This window comes from Mesoplodon densirostris, chromosome 7 (assembly GCF_025265405.1).
Source record: "Mesoplodon densirostris isolate mMesDen1 chromosome 7, mMesDen1 primary haplotype, whole genome shotgun sequence".
Lineage (NCBI taxonomy): Eukaryota > Metazoa > Chordata > Mammalia > Artiodactyla > Ziphiidae > Mesoplodon > Mesoplodon densirostris.
The window spans coordinates 96,601,631-96,620,792 of record NC_082667.1 but is presented as its reverse complement, the minus strand read 5'-3'; the positions used below and the strand labels follow the sequence as shown (position 1 = coordinate 96,620,792).

Sequence of the window (19,162 nt, the reverse complement as noted above, 5' to 3'; positions counted from 1 at the left end):
GCTTGAGTTAGGCCAAAAAAGTTGTGTAGAGTTCAAGAAGTCACTATAAATTTTAAAACGAAAGACAGAACCTAAGGAGAAGCTCAGTCCTAAAAAATGAGCATGAAACCTTGCCAATGACACATGGCACCCCAAGTTTGGTTAGCAGTAGAAGTAAAATGAGACATTCAGGAGCACATTAAACATGTGCAGAATACTGGGTCTGTTTAGCACACCCAAACCTAACTGGGTACTCGATATGAAGGTCTTATATCCTTAAATAGAATCGACTCATGAGCTAGGTTGGAACAGAAATTGCAGGTGTAGAGTCAAGGGATCCAACTGTGAGAAGTTGAAAATAAGAAGACAGAGGGAAAAAGGCAAATGCTGGCCCCACAGATTTATGAACTGGGTAGAGAACATGCTGGAATTTAAAATGATCAACACAGAAAAATCAGACTATACTAGGGAGAACTTCTGCAGAGGCTATTCTGCAGGCCAAAGGGGAAACAAACAGTGGAAATCAGGAACCAAAGAAACTCTCAGAAGATGTTATTTCTGAAGAAAGAGAAGAAAAACTTGAAGTCAGGAAAATAATTCTAGGGTCTCAATAGGAAATAATATGTTATGTATATTATATTATATCTATATATCCAGTCCATTCATTTGTTCATTCATTTATTCAGAAGGCAGTATGCTACATATTAGAAATACAGTGGAATTATTATTATTTTTTAAGTCCTTGTCCTAAAGGATCTTAGAGACCATAGGATAAATGACTGCAAGACTCTCTTTGGCTGAGACTGCTTGGGTACCTAGGGGTTCTCTGGCTCTCTCTAAATCACCAGCATTTAGAGGACAGTATTAAACCCACGTCACCCAGTAGAGTAAGACTCTCTCCATATTGAAAAATGACCCTCTAAAACACAATCTGATTTCTCTCCTTAATATCCCACAGTGCTCCCTTTTGCCCTTATGATCAAATATAATCCCTTAATACAGTATCATAACATGGCCTTTCCTCCTCCACCAGCCTATTCTCTGAACACCCCTCCTTGCGCTCTGTGCTCTGCTTTTAGTTACTTGAAAGCGCATGGCTTACTCTTGACTCTGAACTTCCTCTTGTCTGGCACAGTCTTTCCTCTTGTCTGGCAGTCTTTCTTCTTGTCCTCGCTTCGTCTATTCCTACTAAGCTTTCAGCTTAAGCATCACTTCCTTGTTCCCATGTAGGTTAGGTACTCCTGCTATTTGCTCCCATAGTACTAGACTTCCTTTGTCACTCTTACTGTTGCTGGTTGTTTATTTTTTCTGATAAATTGTAAGGATAGTTCCTTGGGACACAATGTATGTCTATTTTGTTTACCATTCTATATTCAGCAACCTCAGCACAGTGCATGGCACGAAGATAGAATTTTTAATTGCTAAATGAATGAATGTAAGAAATTTAAATTCTGTGAGGTAGAAACTGTATCAATGTACTAATCATTTTATCTCCAGTACTTCACTCAAAGCTTAGCATAAAGTTGTTGCTTATAATATGTTTGACTGACTAAATAAATGGATGCCATCTTGACCCAGTCACTCTCACCTTATCTGCACAAAACCCCTGTAATGATCAGGCACTATGTGTAATACTCTCAGTAGCTTGTTCTGTTTCCTATATGTTATGCCCTAAAATGAAAGGCTCTGGGATTTTAAACCATGGCTGGAACTGGGCTCAACCTGCTGTGTACCTGTTTGGAATCAGTCTGATCATTACACTTTCATAAATAACCAAAAGCTGCCATTTTCTCAGATCTCTGAAAATAGTACTTCTAATTCTCCCTGCCCTCCTAATATTCTCAGCCCTTTCTTCCCCACCTAAGTAGCCACACTGTTCCTCTAAACTTTGTAAGTTACTTTGGTTACTTATCTGTGAAACATAAAAGGCACGTATGAAATCAAAGGACCTGGCAGACCCTTGACTAGATGGAAAGTGAATCCCAAACATTAAAGTTTATCTTAGGGAAGCAGATATCTGTACATTCATAACTGAAAAAAAAATTAAGGCAGGAAAACAATAAAAATATATCCTTAAGTGGTGACATGAATGATGAATTATTGCATATTCCCTAGGTAGAAAGATAAGATAAACTATGGTCAAGCCTGAAAATTATCCTGAACGTTAGAAGGATATTTTATCATTATAATTAAGGCTAAATGCCTATAAAGCTTTTTAGAAAATCACACAGTGAAAAAGTTTTCAGTTTTGATGATCAGTATACAATATACTGAGTATGAATAATCATGCCAGAAAATTGTAATAATTTATGTAAAACTGCTTTAAATGATGTTAATTTCAGTATCAGTAATACATGTATTATATGCACATAGCATAATTATTAAGCATACTTACACATGTAGTGTAATAAGAGCTATCCATTGGCAGCAAATAAAGTTTCTGCCCTTTATAAAAATAATCTAATGCAAATAATACTGATACATATATTAAGTGACAAATTATCACAGCCAGGCAATTATAACACACCAAGGACTTCAGAGCATTTCTGTATTTTTCTAAGAGCACTGATGGACTATTTGTCCTTCCTCTTCTGACTTCTCTATCCTTCCTTCCCTCCATTTTTCTGGCATTTATTGATAGATTATATCCGGACATATACACAGTAGATAGGAAGATGGGTAAATCCGAGTCCCTGCCTTGTTCTTCTCTATCTGTTAATTTTAAACTCATTTTCAGATCCAGTAGTTCCTTCTTCAATAATCCTACAACTGAGAGGTTGATTATACTGGAAGACAAATAAACATTCAGATGAGTTCTGGCCCCTTCAAAGGATTTGCAGACTGGCAGGATAGAGTAAGAAGAGAGGAAAAGATGAAATTACACAACAAGGCAAGGCCCCCCTAGAGGAAGTGTCTAAAGAGATGAGAGCAGATGAAATCAAGTATACAGCTCTAGAGATGAGGCTTCAACAGCAGAAGGTCAACTACTTTTGTATTAGAACAAAGATGATGAGGGTGGGTTTAGACAAATTTGTAGGTGGGAGGGAAGGGTAGGCATTTTCAAGTGGTCATATTTCATAGCTTGAATTTTCTCTCCAAGGTAAAAAGCAGGGTGTTCTGTTAAGGGAAAAGTTAAAGATGTGGACAGGTATGCGCACTACTAAAAAAGAAAAATGAATGAGGATTGCTGTATCTAGAAGGACACTGATCAAGTTACTCCTAATAAGCTGATATAACAAAGAATGTTATTTGTGAAAGCAGTATAATAAGCAGAGGAGGAAGGCAGTAAGACAGTGCAAAACCACACAGGAAAAGGGGTACATTGCGTGCACCAACTGACCTATAACATTCGCTATTCCTTAAAAAAATAATCCCCTTGTCTTTCTCCATCTATATCATTCCTTATTCTGTTCAATTTTCCTTCATTTACCTGACTGGGCCACTCCGAAAAAACTTGATCAATTTGGAAAAAAAACAAAATAAAACAGAAAAAAAAAAAACAGCTCCCTGTAGGAGGGACACACCCTAAAGCAAATTAGTCACAGTTATGAATAAGTTTCAGTTACCATCTATATGATCCATCTATATTAAAATTGTAGATTTTTCCCTAATTCTCAAAAATTATGAAAAGCCACACTACACAGAGAGAACACAGTTTTTTTTTGTGTGTGTGTTTTTTTTTTAAAGAGTGCTAGGTAAAATCACAGATGACAGAATAAGAAAGGAATATATGGTGCTCTATGAACAAAATCATAATATTTTCACTAGTTGCTAGCAGAATGGTTAACAATATGAGAGTTTACACTACAATCATCATATAGTCATACAATTACTAAATAATTTCATCTTACCTGTATTGCAAGGGCACGAGCTACAAGGCCTCTAAGGTATTGTAAAGGATCTTCTGGACCTTCCCACTTGCTTTGCCATGTGAGAGGACACTGCAATTTTAAAAGGATCAAAATTAAGTTTACATATACAGTATTACATATAAAAGATCTTTTAACATTAGTGTGATGGGGAAAATATTTTGGCATAATACATATGTGTATCATGAATTCATTTCATTAAGATATGTCTTTTTCTATTTTATACACAGTATCAATAATGTATATGTGTCAATCCCAGTGTATGTATAAAATAGACAACTGATGGGAACATACTGTATAGCACAGGGAACTCTACCTAATGCACTGTGGTAACCTAAATGGGAGGGAAGTCCAAAAGGAAGGGGATATCTGTATATGTATGGCTGATTCATTTTGTTGTGCAGTGGAGGCTAACTCAACATTGTAAAGCAACCATACTCCATAAAAAAATTAATAAAAATTTTTTTAAAGATATGTCTTTTTCTTTGATCTTATTTCATTAAAATTGAATGATAAAAAGAGTCAGAATGAATTGACCTGTTTCTCTAAAAGGAAATATTTTTAAGTAAAAATTCTTGAAAGAATAAACAAATGAACATAAACCGGTATATAGAAAGTAGCAAACCATGTTTTCTTGAAACGATATGTAATGAAATCAAATTAAATTTCACAAATTCATTTTGTAAGTAGTAAAGACAGAAAACAACTAGTCTTGTGTCCCTACAGAATTACAGAAATTTTACCTCGCAAACCACACCAGATATATGACAAAAAAAGAATAAAACAGAAAATACTCTAAATTAAAGAAATAAATAGAACCTTTCTAGAAAAGTTAACTTTTTAATATCTGACCTTCTTTCAACTGACATTCTCTATTAATACATTCTTTATAATATTCCTTTTCTGTGAGGTTTTCTGGATTTTTCAAGTGTTATATAACTATCATTCAAACTTAATACTTATTTTTCTCAAGTGGAATAATAAGGAGAGAGCATCAATTTCTTAACCCCAAACACTGTCTGATTACATAGCTGAGAAACTACTCCAGGCTAGAGTATATCAACAATGTATGGAAAATGGAAATTGTAAGATAACAAACCTTACAGTGAAAAAAAGACCTTAGAAAACATCTAGTTCAATTACTCTAGGTGAATGAAGTAAGCCTTCTTAGGAATATGGTAGCTAAGTGCTGGAGCAATGCTGTGAACTGAAACAGGTGTGATGATTTTAAAACATGACCCCTAATTCCTTTGACAATTCTCCTATGGAGACTTGAAGTCTGCTCTTCTTCTTAAAAAAGTGTCCTGTGAATATAGCAGAAGTGATGTGGTGCCAGTTTCCAGGTCCAGGTCTTAAGAAAGTGGTTGCTTGTATTTCCTGTCTTTTGTGACTCTTGGTCTTGGAACCCATCCAACATATTGTGAAGTCCAATTTTTGGAGAGGCCCAAGTGGAGACGAACTGAGGCTCCCAGCTCTCAGGCAGCACTGACTTGCCAGCCATATGAGCGAGCAGAGTGGAAGAGACAAGCTTTCTCTACCAAGGTCTACCCAAATTTCAGATCTGTAAGCTTAAAATAAAATGATTTTTAAAAAATTATTATGTTTTAAACTGGTAAGTTTTGGTGGGATTTGTTTTACAGCAAGACTTAACCGATACAGTTCTTTGGTATCCAGAAGTAGGGTTCTACCTTAACAAAAACCTAAAACATATGGCACTAGATTTGAGACTGGGTGGTGGGCTGAAGCTGGAAGATCCTTCAACAGAATGTAAATGAAAACATAAAGGACTTCTAAGAGAATAGTGGAGGTCTAAGGGACTTTGAGGACTTAAAGGAAAGGGAGGAAACAATCCCAGACAGACAAAAGTACTCTCGGGACCTTAAGGGCATGTCTTGCAGATCCTTTCTGTTAAACAATAAGGCTTCGATGAATCTTAAGGGTGTTGTCCCACAGCCAACACACAAGAAGCCTAAGGTAGAGAAAAAGGCTTATCACAAGATTTATGGCCATAGTTTTTGTCTAATGTTGTGAATCTCAATGAGATTCAAAGCAAACTCACAATCTTAGAATATTGTTCTGGTGTAAGCTTCATCTGTTTGGGATTAATGAGGAAAAGAGGGCGCAATTAAAAGAGAACTTTGTACCCCAGAATCCCTATGGGTGGGAAGCAGGTTGAGAAAACCACTCAGCTGCAAACATGGCTAAATCTTATTGAAATGTATGGACAATTAAGAGACGAGAATCAACAGCTCAGAGGGCAAAACCAAGAGCCATGGATAATTATTCCCAGGGAACAATATGGAATCCTAATAAAGGAACTGAAAACATAAGCTTGCTTAGATTTCAGAATTGCTAAGGACACGTGAGCCTCCCATTTCCTCATTTTTTGAGTGGGAATGTCTATTGTAGTCACCTGTCCTGCCATTTTATATTGGGTTTGTAGGGGACAATAACATATCTCTGCATGTTATACGTCTTTAGTTGAAAACCATGCTTGAGAAACTGTTTTTGAAGAACCAAACCCAAGAAGCCTCACCCATACTTGCACCTGATTTTGATGACAACATCCGGCCTGAGGCTGTAAAGGAATGAGACATCTGGGGAAACTTGGAAGGAGATGACCATTTTACATGTGGGAGAAATGCAAATAATTTGTGCCCAAAGGGAAGACTGCAGCAGCTTCAAAATATGGTTCCAAAATTACTTGATACTCTTCCCATTGAGAGTTGAGGTCTATATCCACCCCACCCCTTGACAACCCGACCAATAGAATAAGGGAAAAGTGACGCTTTATCAGTTTTAAGATCTAGGTCTTAACAAATTCACAGCTTTCATTTCCTCTTTCTTGGGGTATACATTTTTAGAACCAAGATACCATGTTGTGAAGAAGCCAAGTAGTCCATATAGAGAGGCCCATGTGGAGACATCTAGAGAGCAACCAAGGCCTCTAGCCATCAGTCCCGATAAACTACCAGCCAATAATCAGCACCACCTAGCCAGCACCGTGACTGAGCGTCCATTAAGTAGAACCTCCTGCTCTAAGCTGAACTGACTCAGTTGGTGTCACACGAAGCAAAGACAAGCCTTCCCCACCAGACCCTGCCCAAACTGCACACTCATGAGCTAAATAAATGATTGTTCTTGTTATCAGCCATTTAGTTTCAGGGTAGTTTATTACATAGCAATAGATAGCTGATAGGTCAGGTTTTCACATTCTAAGTTTTATGCTTTTCCTATTGTAGAAAGATAGCTCCTTTATATAGTGTTTAATTACATAAAGTAAGTAAGTTACTGTGGTAGGCAACCTTTAAGGTGCTCCCAGTGATCCCTGCCATTTGGCATTCATATCCATCCTTGTGAAATTCCCTCACCTTGAGTATGAACTGGTTTTAGGGACTTGCTTCTAAGGAAAGAATATGGCAAAAGTGATGAGAAGCCACTTCTGAGAGTAGGGTACAAATATTGTGACTTCTGTCTACTCACTTTCTCTTCATCTCTTCCCTGTTCACTCTGTGTGAACAAGTTGCATACTGTGTGTTGCTTTATGGAGATGCCCATGTAGCAAGGAACTGATATGTCCAGTCAACAATAAGTGAGGACCTGAGAGCTGCCAACAGCCATCCCATATGTGGTCTGAGAGGCTGCAGTAATTGCAGTCCTGGTGACACCTGACTGCAGACTTGTGGGAGACCCTAAGACAGAACACCCGGCTAAGCTACCCCCAGATCCCGACTCACAGAAACTGTAATGTGATAAATTTTCATTGTTTTGTGTCACTGAATTCTAGGGCAATTTATTACACAGCAATAGATAACTAAGAGAGCTATCAATATTAGTGTCAGATGTAATACTTCCACTCAATACATATTCAAGTCCTTCTTGTCCATCCATTCAGCAATTACTGAGAGCCTATAATGTGCAGGCATTATAAGGTCCTGGCTATCATGGAGCTTACATTTTACTGGGGGATAAAGCCAATATACTTATTTCTAAATATAGTATAAGAAAAAGACTACACAGTGCTAAATCTTATGTAGAGAATTACAACATGATATGTGATATGACCTAAGTAATATGAAATGATAGTGATATGATAGAAGACTATGAGGAATAAAATCTTCACTCTAAAGAGCATTACAAACCAGTAAAGGAGATACACAGCTAATGTCCCTAATGGTGTTTATTTATTTATTTTTTTCTGCTAGGTCTGTGTCTTTATTCCTGTCTTACCCCTATGTTCTTCATGACATTTTTTTTCTTAAATTCCATACATATGTGTCAGCATACAGTATTTGTCTTTCTCTTAATGACTTACTTTACTCTGTATGACAGACTCAAGGTCCATCCACCTCATTACAAATAGCTCAATTTCGTTTCTTTTTATGGCTGAGTAATATTCCATTGTATATATGTGCCACATCTTCTTTATGCATTCATCCCATGATGGACACTTAGGTTGTTTCCATCTCTGGGCTATTGTAAATAGGGCTGCTATGAATATTTTGGTACATGACTCTTTTTGAATTATGGTTTTCTCAGGGTATATGCACAGTAGTGGGATTGCTGGGTCATATGGTAGTTCTATTTGTAGTTTTTTAAGGAACCTCCATACTGTTCTCCATAGTGGCTGTACCAATTCACATTCCCACCAGCAGTGCAAGAGTGTTCCCTTTTTTCCACACCCTCTCCAGCATTTATTGTTTCTAGATTTTTTTTTTTTTTTTTTTTTTGCTGTACGCGGGCCTCTCACTGCTGTGGCCTCTCCCGTTGCGGAGCACAGGCTCCGGACACACAGGCCCCGCGGCCATGGCTCGCGGGCCCAGCCGCTCCGCGGCATGTGGGATCCTCCGGGATCGGGGCACGAACCCGTGTCCCCTGCATCGGCAGGCGGACTCTCAACCACTGCGCCACCAGGGAGGCCCTGTTTCTAGATTTTTTGATGATGGCCATTCTGACTGGTGTGAGATGATATCTCATTGTAGTTTTGATTTGCATTTCTCTAATGAGTAAAGATGTTGACCATCCTTTCATGTGTTTGTTGGCAGTCTGTATATCATCTGTGGAGAAATGTCTATTTAGGTCTTCTGCCCATTTTTGGATTGGGTTGTTTATTTTTTTGTAATTGAGCTGCATAAGCTGCTTATAAATTTTGGAGATTAATCCTTTGTCAGTTGCTTCATTTGCAAATACTTTCTCCCATTGTGAGGGTTGTCTTTTGGTCTTGTTTATGGTTTCCTTTGCTGTGCAAAAGCTTTGAAGTTTCATTAGGTCCCATGTGTTTATTTTTGTCTTTATTTCCATTTCTCTAGGAGGTGGGTCAAAAAGGATCTTGCTGTGATTTATGTCATAGAGTGTTCTGCCTATGTTTTCCTCTAAGAGTTTGATAGTGTCTGGCCTTACATTTAGGCCTTTAATCCATTTTGAGCTTATTTTTGTGTATGCTGTTAGGGAGTGATCTACTCTCATACTTTTAAATGTCCCTGTCCAGTTTCCCCAGCACCACTTATTGAAGAGGCTGTCCTTTCTCCACTGTACATTCCTGCATCCTTTATCAAAGATAAGGTGAACATATGTCCGTGGGTTTACCTCTGGGCTTTCTATCCTGTTACATTGATCTATCTTTCTGTTTTTGTGCCAGTACCATACTGTCTTGATTACTGTAGCTTTGTAGTATAGTCTGAAGTCAGGGAGCCTGATTCCTCCAGCTCCTTTTTTCGTTCTCAAGATTGCTTTGGCTATTCGGGGTCTTTTGTATTTCCATGCGAATTGTGAAATTTTTTGTTCTAGTTCTGTGAAAAATGCCAGTGGTAGTTTGATAGGGATTGCATTGAATCTGCAGATTGCTTTGGGTAGTAGAGTCATTTTCACAATGTTGATTCTTCCAATCCAAGAACATGGTACATCTCTCCATCTATTTGTATCATCTTTAATTTCTTTCATCAGTGTCTTATAATTTTCTGCATACAGGTCTTTTGTCTCCTTAGGTAGGTTTATTCCTAGATATTTTATTCTTTTTGTTGCAATGGTAAATGGGAGTGTTTCCTTGATTTCACTTTCAGATTTTTCATCATTAGTATATAGGAATGCCAGAGATTTCTGTGCATTAATTTTGTATCCTGCTACTTTACCAAATTCATTGATTACCTCTAGTAGTTTTCTGGTAGCATCTTTAGGATTCTCTATGTATAGTATCATGTCATCTGCAAACAGTGACAGCTTTACTTCTTCTTTTCCGATTTGGAGTCCTTTTATTTCTTTTTCTTCTCTGATTGCTGTGGCTAAAACTTCCAAAACTATGTAGAATAAGACTGGTGAGAGTGGGCAACCTTGTCTTGTTACTGATCTTAGTGGAAATGGTTTCAGTTTTTCACCATTGAGGACGATGCTGGCTGTGGGTTTGTCATATATGGCCTTTATTATGTTGAGGAAAGTTCCCTCTATGCCTACTTTCTGCAGGGTTTTTATCATAAATGGGTGTTGAATTTTGTTGAAAGCTTTCTCTGCATCTATTGAGATGATCATATGTTTTTTCTCCTTCAGTTTGTTAATATGGTGTAGCACATCGATTGATTTGCGTATATTGAAGAATCCTTGCATTCCTGGAATAAACCCCACTTGATCATGGTGTATGATCCTTTTAATGTGCTGATGGATTCTGTTTGCCAGTATTTTGTTGAGGATTTTTGCATCTATGTTCATCAGTGATATTGGCCTGTAGTTTTCTTTCTTTGTGACATCCTTGTCTGGTTTTGGTATCAAGGTGATGGTGGCCTCGTAGAATGAGTTTGGGAGTGTTCCTCCCTCTGCTATATTTTAGAAGAGTTTGAGAAGGATAGGTTTTAGCTCTTCTCTAAATGCTTGATAGAATTCGCCTGTGAAGCCATCTGGTCCTGGGTTTTTGTTTGTTGGAAGATTTTTAATCACAGTTTCAATTTCAGTGCTTGTGATTGGTCTGTTCATATTTTCTATTTCTTCCTGATTCAGTCTTGGCAGGTTGTGCATTTCTAAGAATTTGTCCATTTTTTACAGGTTGTCCATTTTATTGGCATAGAGTTGCTTGTAGTAATCTCTCATGATCTTTTGTATTTCTGCATTGTCAGTTGTTACTTCTCCTTTTTCATTTCTAATTCTATTGATTTGAGTCTTCTCCCTTTTTTTCTTGATGAGTCTGGCTAATGGTTTATCAATTTTGTTTATCGTCTCAAAGAACCAGCTTCTAGTTTTATTGATCTTTGCTATCATTTCCTTCATTTCTTTTTCATTTATTTCTGATATGATTTTTATGATTTCTTTCCTTCTGCTAACTTTGGGATGTTTTTGTTCTTCTTTCTCTAATTGCTTTAGGTGCAAGGTTAGGTTGTTTATTCGAGATGTTTCCTGTTTCTTAAGGTAGGATTGTATTGCTATAAACTTCCCTCTTAGAACTGCTTTTGCTGCATCCCATAGGTTTTGGGTCGTCATGTCTCCATTGTCATTTCTTTCTAGGTATTTTTTAATTTCCTCTTTGATTTCTTCAGTGATCACTTCGTTATTAAGTAGTGTATTGTTTAGCCTCCATGTGTTTGTATTTTTTACAGCTCTTTTCCAGTAATTGATGTCTAGTCTCATAGCACTGTGGTCAGAAAAGATACTTGATACAATTTCAATTTTCTTAAATTTACCAAGGCTTCATTTGTGACCCAAGATATGATCTATCCTGGAGAATGTTCCATGAGCACTTGAGAAAAATGTGTATTCTGTTGTTTTTGGATGGAATGTCCTATAAATATCAATTAAGTCCATCTTCTTTAATGTATCATTTAAAGCTTGTGTTTCCTTTTTTATTTTCATTTTGGATGATCTGTCCATTGGTGAAAGTGGGGTGTTAAAGTCCCCTACTATGATTGTGTTACTGTCGATTTCTCCTTTTATGGCTGTTAGTATTTGCCTTATGTATTGAGTTGCTCCTATGTTGGGTGCATAAATATTTAAAATTGTTATATCTTCTTCTTGTATCGATCCCTTGATCATTATGTAGTGTCCTTCTTTGTCTCTTCTAGTAGTCTTTATTTTAAAGTCTATTTTGTCTGATATGAGAATTGCTACTCCAGCTTTCTTTTGGTTTCCATTTGCATGGAATATCTTTTTCCATCCCCTTACTTTCAATCTGTATGTGTCTCTAGGTCTGAAGTGGGTCTCTTGTAGACAGCATATATATGGGTCTTGTTTTTGTATCCATTCAGCCAATCTTTGTCTTTTAGTGGGAGCATTTAGTCCATTTACATTTAAGGTAATTATCGATATGTATGTTCCTATTCCCATTTTCTTAATTGTTTTGGGTTCATTATTGTAGGTCTTTTCCTTCTGTTGTGTTTCTTACCTAGAGAAGTTCCTTTAGCATTTGTTTTAAAGCTGGTTTGGTGGTGCTGAACTCTCTCAGCTTTTGCTTGTCTGTAAACATTTTAATTTCTCCATCAAATCTGAATGAGATCCTTGCTGGGTAGAGTAATCTTGGTTGCAGGTTTTTCTCCTTCATCACTTTAATTATGTCCTGCCACTCCCTTCTGGCTTGTAGAGTTTCTGCTGAGAGATCAGCTGTTATCCTGATGGGGATTCCCTTGTGTGTTATTTGTTGTTTTTGCCTTGCTGCTTTTAATAGGATTTCTTTGTGTTTAATTTTTGACAGTTTGATTAATATGTGTCTTGGTGTATTTCTCCTTGGATTTATTCTGTATGGGACTCTCTGTGCCTCCTGGACTTGATTATCTATTTCCTTTCCCATATTAGCGAAGTTTTCAACTATAATCTTTTCAAATATTTTCTCAGTCCCTTTCTTTTTCTCTTCTTCTTCTGGAACCCCTGTAATTCGAATGTTGGTGCGTTTAATGTTGTCCCAGAGGTCTCTGAGACTGTCCTCTGTTCTTTTCATTCTTTTTCCTTTATTTTGCTCTGCATCTGTTATTTCTACTATTTTATCTTCCACCTCACTTATCCGTTCTTCTGCCTCAGTTATTCTGCTATTGATCCCATCTAGAGTATTTTTCATTTCATTTATTGTGTTTTTAATCGATGCTTGATTCATCTTTAGTTCTTCTAGGTCCTTGTTAACTGTTTCTTGCATTTTGTCTATTTCCAAGATTTCGGATCTTGGAAATAGAATCTTGGATCATCTTTACTATCATTATTCTGAATTCTTTTCAGGTAGACTGCCTATTTCCTCTTCATTTGTTAGTTCTGGTGGGTTTTTATCTTGCTCCTTCACCTGCTGTGTGTTTTTCTGTCTTCTCATTTTGCTTATGTTACTGTGTTTGGCATCTCGTTTTTGCAGGCTGCAGGTTCATAGTTCCCGTTTTTTTTAGTGTGTGTCCCCAGTGGCTAAGTTTGGTTTAGTGCGTTGTGTAGGCTTCCTGGTGGAGGGGACTAGTGTCTGTGTTCTGGTGCATGAGGCTGGATCTTGTCTTTCTGGTGGGCAGGTCCACGTCTGGTGGTGTGTTTTGGGGTGTCTGCGGACTTTTTATGATTTTAGGCAGCCTCTTTGCTAATGGGTGGCGTTGTATTCCTGTCTTGCTAGTTGTTTGGCATAGGGTGGCCAGCACTGTAGCTTGCTTGTCGTTGAGTGAAGCTGGGTGCTGGTGTTGAGATGGAGATCTCTGGAAGATTTTCACCGTTTGATATTTTGTGGAGCTGGGAGGTCTCTTGTGGACCAGTGTCCTGAAGTTGGCTCTCCCACCTCAGAGGCACAGCACTAACTCCTGGCTCCTCAATTTGGGATGGTTTGTTGTCTATTCATATATTCCACAGATGCAAGGTACATCTAGTTGATTGTGGAGCTTTAATCCGCTGCTTCTCCCTAATGGTGTTTTAAGAATGACTTATATAGCATGTTTCTGGAGCTAAGAGGAAAACAATGATTTAAGCAAAGGAATCTTAGTAAAGGAAGTAAAGGAAGCTTCCTTAGTAAAGGAAGCTTTGAAAGTTGTGTTGAATTTTGACAAAGGTAGACATAACTGGAGGGGACTTTTTAAGCTAACATTTATGTGTTAGTAACTGTGCTGAGCGCTGGATATGTACCAGAAGCAGGTACTATTGTAATTTCCATTTCACAGTGGAGAAAATGGAGACACAAAGAGAACATCATATCCAAAATCACAGAGCTGGTAAATGGCAAGTCCACGATGTGAACCCAGGTAACCTAACTCTAGAATCTGTCAGCATTAATTCTGCCTCCAACATATTTTACATTTCTATAATGTAATTTCTATATTACACCATTTGAGATTTGTCAACTGAAAAAAGATGCACAGTGTGAGAGTTGTGCATTAAGTTTTACTTGGGGCAAATTCAGGACTATATTCCGGGAGACAGCATTTCAGATAGTTCAAGAAACTGCTCCAAAGAGGTAGGAGGGAAGGTCAGTATATGTGTGATTTTGATGAAGGGGGATTACATGCAATCAAGCACATATTTTTTGCAGAAGGTTCCTGCTAGTTTTGTGAAGATTCAACATGACAATTATGTATTGGGAATTAAAGTTATAATTATGGGGAAACTAAGGCTTAGAGTAGGTTTATTTAACTAAACTTTTTTTTTTAATCTAAATGGTAGAGAACTTGAACCCAGGTCTAACTCTAAATGTAAACTTTTTGTTATCCCATGTTTTTCATGAAATATGTCATAAAAGCAAAACAGGATACAAGCAGATTTCCTAATTCACTCTTTTTGAAGCATCAATTAATTAATTGACAACTCAGCAAATCACCTGTTAAATAGTTGTTATTTGTCAATCATTTGTTAGGTCCTGTGGATACAAAGTTATAACACAATCCCTGTTCACAGAAGTTTGCGCTAGAGGGGGAAATAAATAATAAAAGAAGACAGCTACAGACAATACAGTAAGTTCCCTGATAATGACAAGCACTGTGCTTGTGAAACACAGATGTAAGGTACACCAAATTCAAACTGTGCCTAAGGACAAGAGTCAGGAAAGGCTTCCTGGTGGAGATAATGCTTGAGGTGAGTCTCAAAAGATAAACAGCTTACAGTAAAGTAAAGAAGGACAGTAAGAAAAGGAAGCAGCATTAATAAAAAAGACATGAGACAACTGGGCTGATGGTCAGACCGTGAAGCTTTTGAATGTTTATACTGAGAAGCTTAATCTGGAAAGCAATGATAAAACTAAATTACACTTTAACTAGGGAAGTGACACAATCATATTTGGAATTTAGAAAGATTATCCTAGTAGAAATAGGGAGAACAAGCATTAGGGTGATGAAACTGCAGTCAGAGAGGTGAATTAGGAGGGTACTGTAGAAACACTTGTGCAGCCACTGTTCTCAGCATTTCATCTGTATTAACCCTTTAGACTTCACATCAACTCTCTGAGTTGGATACAATTATTACTCCCATTACGAACATTTAGAAACTAAGGTAGAGAAAGGTTAAGTGACCTGCACAAGTAAACATTCTAGTACATAATCTTGGATGTTTTAAGTTCCACTCTGCAACCTTAATATGTTTACTATATGAACTTAAAAAAAAAAGGACCACAGTTAGTAACTCTTTTCCCTTTTCATTTAATAACATAATTATCTATACTACTGACAAATACCACTATCCTACTAATAAAAATGACATGCTGATCCTCACACATGAGTGAGACACTGGTAATCCAGTGTCTGCACACTGGCTGAAGTTAAGCCAACACTAGATTGTAGTTTTTGGAAATGAATCGACTTTCATTTGACTCAAGCTTATTGCAGTGTCTGACACAGGGAGACGGCATGGAAATTGCTATTTATTTCAAGCACTAGAATTTGCACTGGGATTTCACTGTAGGTGGGAAAACAGAATTCAATTTACATTTTTTTTAAAGAAAAGGAGAAAGGAAAAAAGGAAAAAATATATATAGTTCATTGTAATTTCAACTTCACATGAAGTGATTAACACATATGGACAGTTTACAAATTATCACTAACTCCTATACTAGCCATAACTTACAAATTTGTACAATTAATTAAATTAGCTAAAATCCATTTTACACACATATACATGATTAGAGAGTTATATTTCAGAAGGATAAAGATAGCTGCAGAGTAAAACACTCTAATAATAGAGCCTTTACTATATAGAGAAGGTCTAATAGAATAGCCTCTCTTCTATTTGGAAGAGAAAGTATAACTCAGAAGATAAATTGTGATAAAAGTTAGAATGCATTCTGATTTAATCTTACTAAGACCTTTACTTAGAGCCTAAGATTTCAATTTTCTTATTAGTACAGAGAAACAATCTATGAAACAGCACCAGAACAAACTAAGGACTTTCAGATGCAAGAGATTTATTTAACTGAATTATTTTCTTTTAAAATATGAATCCTATTTTAAAAACCTTTTTATTTTGTGTCTTCCCTTTAAAGAGACTCATATTATTTGCTTTCTCAGGACATGTAACTTCCGTTTTCCATTAAAAATTATAAAATACTTATGAAGAGATTACACTAAGTTATAAAAAGTTTGGAAAGGTAGAAGCAATCCATTGATGGATGAATGGATAAACAAAATCTGATACAGAACTTCCTTGACTTACAGTGGGGCCACGTGCAGAAAAACCCATTGCAAGTTGAAAATATTGAAAGTTGAAAATGCATTTAACACACCTAAACCACCAAACATCATAGCGTAGGTTAGCCTATTTTAAACGTGCCCAGAACACTTACATTAGCCTATGGTTGGGCAAAATCATCTAACACAAAGACTATTTTATAATAAAGTGTAGGATATCTCAAGTAATCTACGGAATACTGCGCTAAAAGTGAAAAACAGAATGGCTGTATAGATACAGAATGGTTGCAGTGTATCAGTTATTCACCCTGATGATTGAGTGGCTGACTGAGAGCTGCAGCCCTCTGTGCTGCCCAGCATTTTGAGCATAAAGTACCACATATCGCTAGTCAGGGAAAAGATCAAACTTCAAAATTCAAAGTATGGTTTCTACTGAATACATATCACTTTTGCCTCATCATAGAGTAGAAACCACCTTAAGTCGGGGACCATCTGTATATACATACAATGGAAAATTATTCAGCCCTGAAAAAAAGGGAAATACTGACATATGCTACAATATGGACAAACCTTGAGGATATTATTCTTAGTGATACAAACCAGTCACCAAAAGACAAATGCTGCTTGATTCCACTTATATGAGGTACTTAGAGTAGTCAAATTCATAGAGATAGAAAGTAGAATGGTGGTTGCTGGGGGCTAGGTGGTGGAGGAATGGGAAATTGTTTAAATGGGTAGCGTTTCAGTTTTGTAAAATGGAAAGAGTTCTGGAGACTGCTTGCACAACAGTGTGAATGTACTTAACATTACTGAACTGTATACTTAAAATGGTTAAAATGATAAATTTTATGATATATGTATATTGCCACAATTACAAAACTTCATTGGAAAAATGCGAGAAAGGAAAAGAAGAAACCAGTTTCCTTCTTGAGTCTAGGCCAGCGCTGTGTGCTTGATAATATTTTTGTTACCCACTTTGAGCTCACTGAATACAGAGACCATGTAGTATGTATTTTTCCTATCTCTAGGGCCTGGCATGGTGTAGAGAGTCCATGGTAGATGGTCAATAAATGTTTGCTGAATATTATTTATTATATCATCTAATTACTAATTTTTAAAAATAAATCCCAACTCCTCCTCCATCCTTGCACATTTTGAAAAAATAGTTATAAATAAGATGTCCAAACATCCAATTTGCCTAATGATCCCTATTGTCCCAGAGTCCCATCCAGGTAGGAGTCCCTTTCACTCTTAAATCTATAGTTTGGGTGATAAATTTGAAGGTCACTATAGTTATTAAAAAAATTCAAATTTATATAACAATTTGAAGCCAAGAGGTCAATTTAGGGATTTAATCATGACTTCATTAGCACAAAAATTTAACTAAATTAACCCAGAATTACCAAAAAAATTAAAGAGTCAAGCAAGGAAATAAACAAACTGGATAACTGGTAAAACACATTGCTGTTGTGATGGGTAGTACAGCATACCAAAATAATTTTAAAGGCATCTTGAGAAAGGATCTGATGATTGAAAATGGCTATTGGTAGAGAATGATAAATTCTATTAAAAATGTATGTACATTTTAAAACAAGTATTATTTAATATCTGTCTTTCCAATATGTAACAGATTCATAGCATCTTCAACATAGCATACACATACAACTGGAAGCATTAAAAATACTTATAATGGGGCCTCCCTGGTGGCGCAGTGGTTAAGAGTCCGCCTGCCAATGCAGGGGATACGGGTTCGTGCCCCGGTCTGGGAGGATCCCACATGCCGCGGAGCGGCTGGGCCCGTGAGCCATGGCCGCTGGGCCTGCGCATCCGGAGCCTGTGCTCCGCAATGGGAGAGGCCACAACAGTGAGAGGCCCACATACCGCAAAAAGGAAAAAAAAAAAAAAAAATACTTATAATGAAGCTTTGGGAAAGATGATAAGTTAATCATCAAATATATTCAGCATGTAAAATGATATTGTATAAATTTTTCCATATAATAAAATCTAATAAAACAGATTAAATGTATATTTACTTCTGTGAAATTTATTTCAAAATAATGTGTTCAACATGTTGAACATATGTTGAATATATGTTTTTACATTCTCTGAGATTTTAAGAATTTACAGATTCTTTCTGCATTGTTTTCTGTGATAAATTCATTTAGGCCAATGTCATGTTGGTATAATTAAATATATGTATATTTTCTTGGTAAAGTGTCTATTCAAATCTTTTTTTCTCATTTTTAAAATTGGGATGTTTGTCTTTGCATTTTTGAACTGATTTCTTTTTAATATTTCTGGATATATATTCCTTGGTTAGAGGTATGTCTTGCAAATCTTTTCCCCTAGTCTGTGGCTTACTTTGAATTTTCATAACAGTGTGATCAATTTGGGGATCATTTTTGTATATGTTTGGAGGTATAGGTGTATGTATTACTATTGTTATTATCAGGCTTTTGGCTTTTTAATTGTTCTACTACCATTTGTTAAAGAAATTTCCCTTTCTCCACTTAATTGCCCTGGTATATTTGGTGAAAATGAATTGATCATATATCTGTGGATCTATTTCTGAACTCTTTATTCTGTTCTATTGAGCTATATATCTATCTTTCTACCATTACCACACTGCTTTGATTATATCTTAATAAGTCTTGAAATCACGAAGAGTAAGATCTTCCATTTTACTCTTCTTTTTCAAACTTGTTTAGGCTACACTAGGTCTTTTGCATTTTATTCGAATCAAATTCTCAATCACTACAAAAAAAATCTACAGAGGTT

The 19,162-nt window shown here is 36.6% G+C and overlaps 1 protein-coding gene across 1 annotated transcript in view; it reads right to left on the bottom strand.

Moving 5' to 3' along the window:
* The window catches only part of DYNC2H1 (dynein cytoplasmic 2 heavy chain 1), a 384,236-nt gene that overhangs the window by 58,875 nt on the left and 306,199 nt on the right, over positions 1-19,162 (bottom strand). The window contains exon 85 of the mRNA XM_060105577.1: positions 3,831-3,920. Within this exon, the coding sequence (XP_059961560.1) occupies positions 3,831-3,920 (90 nt within the window). The remainder of the gene's footprint in view (positions 1-3,830; positions 3,921-19,162) is intronic.